The sequence below is a fragment of the Fulmarus glacialis genome, unplaced genomic scaffold (assembly GCF_000690835.1).
Source record: "Fulmarus glacialis isolate BGI_N327 unplaced genomic scaffold, ASM69083v1 scaffold40019, whole genome shotgun sequence".
NCBI lineage: Eukaryota > Metazoa > Chordata > Aves > Procellariiformes > Procellariidae > Fulmarus > Fulmarus glacialis.
The window spans coordinates 1-10,583 of NW_009232096.1; the positions used below are offsets into that span (position 1 = coordinate 1).

Consider the following 10,583-nt stretch of genomic DNA (forward strand, 5'->3'; position numbering starts at 1 on the left):
CTTAATGATTCTATGATTCTATGACTGTGAACATCTTGTATGTGAGTGCTGAATGGAGGAATTTTTCCACCAAAACTTTTGAATAGCAAAGTATTTGATCAGAATATTTTTATTTTAAAATATTTCTCCAGTATTATGTTGATTTTTGAAGCATCGTGACTTGTAAAAGAATGCATATCTGGAATTTTTTTTTTTTTGCAGTTGTTTAGTTAAAATAACAAAAAACACCAGGTGTCGTATTAAAATATGAGGTAAAAGCAAATGGCTTCCATAGGTTTAGTTTCTGTTTATTCTGAATATAGTATACATTTCATATTTAGTGCTGAAGTTAAATCCATTCACGTATCGCATTCACATTATCACATAATTTTTTTCCCTGTGTACCTTGCTTCTCCATTTTGACACATTGTTCCTTCTCCTATTGTTCCATTACAGAACATCTTGAATTTAATTTTCATTCTTCATTCATGTGGTAACTGAAGATATGTACGCTTTTGCCAAATTTGTTGAAGTAGGACAGCAAATTTGAAAGCTGCTGGAGAATGGACAGAGTATTGCATAGAATCCTATAAGCAAAAGCTCCTCAAACAGAACAACTTAACCTGCTCTTTGTCAGATTTTTCCTTTAAAATTAGCAATTACATATCATTGGACAAGCAGTCCAATTCAGTGATAAAATACTTAATTTCTAGATTTTTTTTGTGATTGCAAACAATTTCAACTGATAGTCTTTGTGCCTTATCAAACTACATTTAAAATCAAATTGAAGTTAAATACCTTACTTTTAGAATAAGGAAAATTTGAAGAATTCCCATATTCACATCAGATTAAATGACTTCACATTCATTTTATAGTAAGGTCTGGTTTAGATCAACAGTTAACTTACATGTCATTGCCTATTTGACCTTGACATTTGAATATCCTTATCTTGGAAGAGAACCAGAGCATTTCAAAATATGCAATAGCTGATTCTTTTTGCATATCTACAAGTGATAGACATTTTGTGTTTAAAACTCCTTGAAATAGAACAGTATCTTCTGAAAATATTTTGGTTTCTCCAAAATAAACTCGAGGACTTAAGCTTTTCATTTTTATACTGTTTGAATAGTGGATTTCTCTTCATCTTGATTAACTTCTAAATTTTTAATCAAAATACATTTTATTGTCTTTTAAAATAAATTCATCTTAGTTTGCAACTTACAGTTATTATCAAAATATATATTATATGTCAGTATTAATTTGCAAGACTTAAATGTAAATTTGCAAAATCAGACATTATGCAAACAATCACTTTAATATACACAGCATTTCATCTAATTTCCAGTTGGTATATGGTTGTATACATGCATAGAAGATTTTAAAACATATGAAGGCTCGTGTTTCCCTCAAAGGAGGAGGTTACATGCAGGCAAAGACCAGCATCAATCTTTCATTTTCAAACAATTATTTCAATATACACAATTTTGTTACTTACACATTTCCTGTTATAATTTATTGGTAGATACTTACCTGCAGAACATTAACAGGACATTCAGACTGCCTTAGACGTTATAAATGAGATCTGAACTGTATTAAATTTTCAGAACAGTGTGCATTCTGTTGTAAAGGGCTGTGATTAATAAATCTTTAAATATTCTATATGCAGCTGACAGCTACTTTGCGAAACTTGGCTGACTTACCTTCGGCAAGACGCCAACTCATTTGCAGTGGCGCAGTCTCTGAGCTCTCTGTGGCGCTAGAGCAGCGTGTGAATGATAAGGATGTATGCACCTATGTTGTCAGGATATTCAGGTATGTATAGAACACAATGCCATTTCAACATGCAGTCAAGTCAGTGTTACTGCTTCAAGTGACCTCATAGAGGGAACAATCAAGATTTACATTGAATTGTTTTTTTAAAAGCTCTGTGTTGTTTTTAATGTTTTTGTATGATAATTGTGTCTTTATTAATACTGATAGAATTGTTTGATTGTAGCCATACAAACTTGGATTCATCGTCCTGTGAAAAATGTTTTGTTGTATCGTGTCATTCTTTGATCCCACAGATTCTGACTGAGATTTTTAAAGTACCATTTCTTATATTTTAAAGCTGCATAAATTATTAAGTATTCGTTAATCCTGTTTTAGGCCATGTTTTAAAAAAATGAATGAGAGAAATTACACAAGCTTAAGTTATATTAGGGACTGTGTATTGTAAAATAAAATACAAAAGAGAGAAAATGTGATCAGTGTTCATTGTTTTGAGCTGTCACAGTGTTTGAGGAGATTAATCTGTGGGATCAGGACTTGACTGCACAGATGGAAGCGCTGAAAGAATCTCAGTTTTATGAGCAGCTCAGTGGCTGCTTCCGAAGATGTGCTTTTTAGAGGGAGATCAGTATGAGTGAATCAGCTAAAAAGATCCTTTTGTAGTCTGAATAGTTTCTCAGTCAAAAATCTTCCAGTTACCAAGCACCAGCTTGCAATATCCAATGCTAAACGGACTTGCAAACAATTTAAGGATTTTGAAGAAGTTGTGAAATTAACTGTTGGTAATTTCAGGAGGAGTTGGGTTATAAGCACCATTTATGAATGCCATTCTGGATGAAGTCTTTGCCATTGCTGCTTTATTATTGTATTGAGTCATGTTGAGTGAGTCATGGCTCCATGTTCATTGAGAAGTCATTCTGCTATGGATTTCTCTTCCTGTTCAACCCCTCCAAATTGTCCATCACATTCTCCTTGCTAGATGCGATCGGGTTGTGCTTTGAAGAGCAGCTACATAAGGGACTGTCTTTCCTTCCTCTCCACAGCTAAAACCAGGCAAATCTGGTCCTTTGCCATTTGTGCTACATGTGAATTGCTTCCTCAATTCCATGCCACCGTGTCCACATCTGTCTCTCTAATTTTGTTCCTAAAAATGAGTTGAATTCTAGCAATGATTACAGCACTTTGAGCATATTTAGTTCTTCTAAGGAGAGAGCATTTCTTTTACTTGGAAAATGCCATGAAAAGTGGGGTAATGGGTTGTAATTAAATGTAATCAATACTTACACTGTAATTCTGACAGGGACATTTACTTGATCTAGAATTCAATATGGAGCAAAAGTAATTTGTCTTATTTAAAGTTTCCTACTGCTTCAATTTTTTTTCTGAAGTTTAGTGAACTGCATGCTCCAAGGATACGAATTAGCCATAAAATCAATTTAATTAGCTTTCTGGAAATTGCAGTCACAAAAAAAAAAAATTATATTATGCAGTACAGAGCACAGATTTGAATTTTGTTTTGTCTTCTAGTAATACAGAATGATTATTCTTTTCTCTCAGTCAGTAACTTTAGGCAGCTTCTTTGTAGAGAACATGTTCAGTCTATTCGGATTATTCATTTCTCTAAGTCTGTAAGTCTTGCTGTAATTGGTTGTAATTGAACATCAACACAGATATTTGCTGGTTTTGACTACGTGGGAAGTAAGAGGTTATCCTAGTTTGTTCTGTTAATGCAGTATTTCTGGTATGACCAAAGCATGTCCAATTCTCTATTTTTGTAATGGTCAAGGTGAGCAGTGTAGGACCGGAGCAGCTGTTAGGGAATATGCAGAGATAAAATCGTGACTGCAAGAAGGTGCGTTCTCCATATTTGCTGGTGAGAGACGTGTTCTATTAATGCTGTTGCTGGGCTCTACTAGACGTGCATTAGGAAGGGACCCTTTATTTCCTCTCCTGTCTGACTTCCCATGTCATCTTGAAATTACAGTTCTTCCATTTAACGCTAAGAAGTGCTAGTGTTAGCATACTGTGCCCATATGGCAAGCAGGTTGGGAAGCTCCTTATGTTCGCTTCTTCCTGTAATTCACTGTGGCGAGGATAGCTAGACTTCTGTTGTGCTCTTATTTAACTGCGTAAGCCTCTACTAGAAGTCAGAGTATTGGCATTCATTTCATTTGTTGTAAAATAATGGCTCTGAGAGTCAAAAGCAGAGTGATTTTTTTAAAAAATCTTTTGTGGAAAAAAGTACTTTCATTCATTTATATTTTATTTTTGTACCTTTGTAGCAAACTTTCTTCCTACAATGACTTCTGTGCAGCTTTAGCAGACTGCTCCAGATGTTACTTCTTATTTTTAGCCCTACTAAAAAAACACCAGAAGCAGCAGGTCAGTTTTTTCATCTCTTGATTTTTGTATATTAATCCTCTGATGTGTCTGTGTATTATTGTGTATAAGCTTGTTTTTAGTGACCTACTTTTATGCATTTACCAAATAAAAATTTTAAATGGTTGACAGCATTTCTAAGTAGTAAATAATTGAAATGAAATCATGTAGATTAAAAATTCAAAGCAATACAGAGGACAGATAGTTGATTAACTTGTCTATCCTTTGCATGTGTAGAAACAGTCCTTTGAGTACTTAATTATTTTCCTTAGTTTTAGAAAATACTTTTTAAAGCAAGTAGTTTATTTGAATATTTAATAGTAGGAAATTGTTGGGATTTCTCCTGCCCTCCTCCCCTGCTAAAGAAGTGTGAATTTCCCAGAGTTAAGCAATTTGAAAGCAGAGGAAAATTTGTTCTTTGATAACTGCATAAGGTATCAGAATGTATCTCCCCTCTACCAGAGAAAACCATGTGCCTAGAATACCACATTTGGAACATTCACCTAGAAATAAGTGTTTCGAGTTTGTCAAAATGCCTCGTATTACAAGGTAAAATTATAAGAGTATACTTGCTACCAATTTCATTAGAACTTCAAGGGTCAGGTGTTGCTGTATTGTCCTGCTATATCATAGTGATCTTTCCTAAGTTTACTGGAGCACCAGGCTCTGGGAGTTTGGTGCAGGATCAGTTTTAAAGATTGCCACGTTGGTAAGAGTGGGGTGCCTCATGTGTGGGAAATTACTTAGCTGTATTGCCAGGTAAGATTTAAGAAGAAAATTTTTATGTAAAGCACAGATGTTCAATAATACAAAATACAGAAGATTAAATCACAGTAAGATTATTCTTAAAAGTAAGGGACTTTCTTGGCTGCTCCAGCATCTAAACTACTTTGAGGACATTTAGTTATCCTATACAATTTATCCCAGGGTTAGTAATTCCTGGAGAATTGTTGGAAGGAGGTCTTTTGTGCTGGTATTGTTAAAGGCAGTTAATGAAGGTAACCAGATCGGCTACGCTGAACAATCTATTCTTTCTCTTGCCAAATACAAAAATAATTTCTCCCTTTCCTGTTTACCTGCCTCCCTGTTTTCGGTGATAATATACATGGAAGAGGAAAAAAGATTAAGTTGTTTCTATTCTTCTGTTGATTAACTTTCTGCAGCATATCTGAGTATTTCTAGGTTCAGCTCCTCTTGCATTGTATAGTCTTCAAAGACACTTTAGTAAAACGCTATGTAAATAATATCAAAGGCATGATATTTTACTAGTTTTTTAGTTATTTTTCCTTGTGAGCACTGTATTAAAAACTCAACAAATGACTGGGAATAAAGAACTTAAATTGAGTAACGTCTTCCTCTCAATCTTCACCTGTAATTTTAAGGGGAACTTTTCTAGGCTCCTGAGATAATAGCTTTGTGTCATAATGAATTGTAGGCTTATATATAAATTCAAATTGTTTGTTGTCAGGTAGTGTTCAGAATTTAGCTTCTCAGTTGTCTACTTAATTAAGTGGTCCTAAAATATATCTTTCTTCACTAGATTAGCATAGCTTTTTGTGTTAAACTGTCACTTGTTTTATCAAAACACAAATTAGTAAAGAAATAGCTTGTGTATTAAAAAAACTTAGTTATTATGTTGTGATGATTATATATGCAGCGTCTTCAGAATAATTATTTCTTATTGCAGTTTTTAAGCAAGCATGCAACTGTCAGTTGTCAGCTTAGTGAAGCCCTGCAGAAACAAGAAGAGGGACATAGATAATGTCATGCATCACTTTTTCTGTAGTATATAATAAACACTTGAGCTGTGAGGAGTGCAAATGTTTTTCCTGAGGTGTAGTTGGCACTGGTAATCTTTCTTTTAAAATGCTGACAGCTAGTGAGTTATAGTGTGAGTTGGTATGTGTTGAAAAGAAAACAAGTAACAGCAGTGTGAGTAAAATTGTCTGCTATGGGAAGAAGCAAAGAGGAGGATAAATCAGTATTATTAACACAAAGCATTAAAAATCCTCGGGACTAAGAACTGATATGTTAAGAAAGGAAGTGTGTGTGTTTTCTAAATTTTCAGGTTGCAAAGTTTGTGGGATCAGTTTTTTTTTACTGGCAATCATGGAAGCTAGAAACATACTGGGGGGAAAAAAAAAAGAAAACTAGCATTCAGACTTTCTCAAGTGCTTTCATAACTGTGACTTTAAAAATAAGCATTAAATATTGTGAAAATAAAAATGTGAGCACTGGAAATAGGATTAATGACTTGCTCCCACACCACACACTGAATTCCACAGCTGCCACCCAAATAGTTTCTGTTCTTCTCACCACACTGCAGTTTCAGCTCTCTTCTTTTTTTTCTCAGCTCATTTTTTCTCTTGGGTAAAAGAGTCAGAAGGAATGGGACGGTAGTAATTTAACTGTCTGAGAAAGAAAATTTAACTGTCTAACTTTGGGGAAAGTTAGTTGGCAAGACTTGCTAAATTCCATGTGTCATAGTCTTAGGTAAGGAGAGGAGTACAGAAGATTGGAAAAGCTGGATCTGCAAGGTAGGACTGGGGAATTCAGCAGTGCTTTTCTACGCATCTGAAGTACATGTTCTGTTGGACTTCACTTGTGGTTGATTTTGGAGCTTACTTCTGTGGAGTAACAAAAAAATCCTTGGTGGCTGCCATATGCTGTGAAAGCTGTCAGAAGTGTTCTTGTAGAGCCTCTGTCTTGCAGGATGAGCTTTGCATGCTTCTGTTTCTAGTCAGCATTATAGACTTTTGCCCTCTCCAAAAATCTTTTAACAAGATGCTGTTCCCCTTTCCCAGATCATTATCATCTCTAAGCTTTTCAGGTAAGCTGTATAAAGGATGACTTTCTCAGGCTGTTGTTAATGTCATAAGCCACAAGGAGGCCACGCTTTTGGAACAGAGAGATTGCCTAAATGGGGCAGTAGCTTCTGTCAGTAAGTCAGACACTACCTGAGCTTAGGTGACCTTTTGGGGCCCTGCCAGCTTCCGTGTAATCTTTTATTAGTGTACAGTTAGGAGTCTATTTTCAGTCCTAAATGCACAAACACAGGGTGTGATACTAAATTTTGCATAGAAGAAATCTTGTGCCTGTTGTATGGAAAAGTCCCTTTATACTTTAGTGTAGCCTACTTTTTTAATTAGGAAACATTTGTTAAGTATCTGACATCACTGGATGCAGCAATTGCCTATTTAGCAAAAGAATAATCACACTGGGTCACATGAAGGGTTCATCCAGCCTACTATCCATACTTGGCAGTGGTGAAAATCAGATGCCTAGAGAACAGTAAAAACAGAGCAAGCATATATGATACTTCCTGTGTATACTTACCAAACCTCCAGCTCTTTCCAGTTCGGAAACTTCCTCAGCCAGCTGTGGTTCTCTGCATATGAAATAAGCCTCAGTTGACTTCTTCTCCATGAAATTCTACAGTATCCCCTCTACCCCACTTAAACTTCTAACAATTTAAACATCTGTTGGCAAGGAGTTGCCATAGCAACTACACATTGCACAAATAATTCCTTTTGCTTGTTTTGAATTTGGCCTTTACTATCTTTATTTGATACCCTCTGGTTCTTGTATTGAAAAGTCGGTGAATATTTAATCCTGTCATTCATTTCACACCACCCCTGACTTTCTAGACCCTTATCATATCCTCTTCGAATTACCTCTTTTACAGGCTGAAGAGTCCTTGCTTACTTAGTCCTTTTTAATATAGAGGCTATTCCATACCACTGTGCCTCCGTGTTGCTTTTCTCAGAATGTTTTACAATCCTGATTCCTGTATCTTTTTTTTGAGATGAGGAAACCAGAACATGGCAGTTAAGATGTGGCCATATCATAGATTTGCATGCCTGCGTAAGTTTATTTCCCAGTAATTCCCAATATTTTATTCATTTTCTTGACCTCTTGTGAGCATTAAACCCCCATGAGGAATCTGTCATTAACCCCAAGATTGCTCTCCAGGTGGTTATGGTTGGTTCAAAGGCTGCAATTTTATACGTGAAGGTATGTCGATTCTGTGTTTTTTCACATGCATCATTTCATGTTTATCTGCATTTAAATTTCACCTGCTATTTTATTACCGGTTGACTACAAATCCTTTTTCTGCTCTTCAGTCAGCCTTCATCTTTGCTACTTTGAATATCTTAGTGTCATCAGCAAACTCTCCCACATCACTGCTGTCACGCACTTTTCCGTGTTGTTCTTGGACAAGTTGAACACAATAGGTCCCAGCACAGAACCCTGTGGAATTCCACTGGTCATCTTCCACCATTGCAGGAACTGCTAATTTACTCTGTTTTCCATCCTCTAATCATTTATCTATACCAGGACATTCTCCCTTACAGCATGACTGCTTAGTTTCACTAGGATTTTGGTGAGTGACTTTGTCAAAAGTCTCCTGGAAAGCCACATGGGTGATATCAGATAGGTCGTCTTTATGCATGTTTGTTTATCCCCTCAAAGAACTCAAGAATTGGGTAAGTCAGAACTTACGAGTCTTAAAGCTGATTGTGTTTATCCGACTGTCCACTAATTTTATTGTTCTTTTTTATGGTCTCTTCTAATTTATCTGGTACAGAAACCAGACTTGAATTTCACTTGGATCCTTTTCGTGTTTGTTACCCTTGCAGTCTTTAGGCATCAAGGCAGTTTTGAGAGGTTGCACATGACTGTTAGTAATTAAGCTATTTAATTAATTAGTTCTTTTAGAACTGTTGGGTGATTATACAGTCCTGGTGATTTGTTAGTTTGTTTTGTCAATTTGTTCCTTAAAATTGGTTGCGATCACTTCGGTTTTGGACTGATCCTCTGATGAGTCTTCCCTGGAGAAGGCTGAAGCATTGAGATCTCCCCAGTTGCTTTCGCAGTGGGCATGAAACAATGCAAAGAACTCATTTAGCTTCTCTGCAATGACTTTTTCTTCTCTGAATGCTCCTGTTTTATCCTGATCATCAATTAGTTCTGCAGATTCTGGCAAACCTCCTGGTCCTGATATGTTTGAAAAGATTTGTTATTATTTTTGCATCTCTTGCATCAGCTAGTAATTATAATTTGCATGCTGCTTTACCTGTTTGATTTAACAATCAGTTTGTCAGAAACAATTTATTAAATGAGGAATAGACTGATGTTGCCTTGTCATCCTCTCTAAGGAGATGTCTGCGTTCATTGGGTTCACTGTGCCTGGATCTGCCCAGCTTTCTTCCCAAATGCATCTACCAGGTAGTGGGTCCCAAATCAGTTTATAGACTTCTGTGAGCAAGCAGGCTTCTGCTTATGAGACTTTTTCTTGTCTCCCTCCAAGAAAAGGACTCATTTCCGGGCTGTTGAATGTCCTTTTTGCTCTTAGAATTACTGCAGTGAGGAAGGTTGTCACAGGTGGGGCCTGTAAATGCAGAGAATTTCTCCACTTTGTTTCTGGCTTTATTTATTAGGTGAAGGATTATCTGCATGCAGTGACTGGCCTTCCTGGCTGTTTTTTTGGCTGGCTTATGGAGAATTCTGTGATGAGCTCCCAGGAATCCACTATCTGTCTGTTTCAGTCAGTCATGTAACATTAAGTCATGTAATATCCCAAAGCAACCACAGGCTCTTAACAATAGTCTAATGTTTGCCTCTTAAATGCTTTGAGAGTATTATTGGTACTCTGCTCAGTGGCATCATAGTCTTACAAGATACCAAAGATTTTTTAAATTATTATTTTTATTGGGGGTGGTGGTGTGTTTCTGTATCCATAGCTTGCCTCTAAAGAAATGGTCATCAATGCTGACATAAGTGTTCTTTGTGTTTCGGTTACTCACTTTTCCCCTCTGGGCCATCCCTCATTTGGCCTGAGGACAGCTGTTTGTGTGACAGCGTGATACATCATGTCACAGAACTGACCCAGCTTCTAATAACCTTAAAACTGAAAAAAAAGAACCTCAGTCCTTTGCTGGGTTATCACCTGCATTGCTTTCCAGTCTAATTTGTTGAACAGCCACACAAGTAGTTCCTTGTTCACAAATACTGAGGAAACAATACAGGAGAGGAACCAAACTGTGAATGGAAAGGAGAGTGGGTGCTGTTTATGCCACCACTTCTGCTGAAATGCTTGTTAAGGTAACCCTACAAAGAACTTACATAGGTAATGTGGTTCTTTTCTCCTATGTTTACAAATACATATTTTCAGTTGTATTCCTCCTCCCTCTAGCCCAAAATTATAACAGTGCCTTGGACAATTTTAAAAAAGCTTTGAACAGAATATAGTAATTGACCATTAAAGAACAAAAATATAAGATTTTTCTCCTGTGTTTTGTGTGTGCACATGCATATTCATAACTGATCATTCATTCTCTCTGAATTAATTTTTTTTTTCAAGAAGGAAGTATCCATTTTAGGATAAATATTCTGACAACTCTGAAGGAATTTCCCTGCTGATAAATCTGAATAACCACAGAAGGTCAGCCTTT

General features: G+C 36.2%; 1 protein-coding gene across 1 annotated transcript in view; it reads left to right on the top strand.

The window, feature by feature from the left end:
- Positions 1 to 1,203: 1,203 nt before the first annotated feature.
- The window catches only part of ARMC2 (armadillo repeat containing 2), a gene marked incomplete at its 5' end in the record, with an annotated part of 26,946 nt that continues 17,566 nt past the window's right edge, over positions 1,204 to 10,583 (top strand). The window contains 3 exons of the mRNA XM_009584787.1: positions 1,204 to 1,262; positions 1,636 to 1,791; positions 4,032 to 4,131. Of these exons, the coding sequence (XP_009583082.1) occupies positions 1,204 to 1,262; positions 1,636 to 1,791; positions 4,032 to 4,131 (315 nt within the window). The remainder of the gene's footprint in view (positions 1,263 to 1,635; positions 1,792 to 4,031; positions 4,132 to 10,583) is intronic.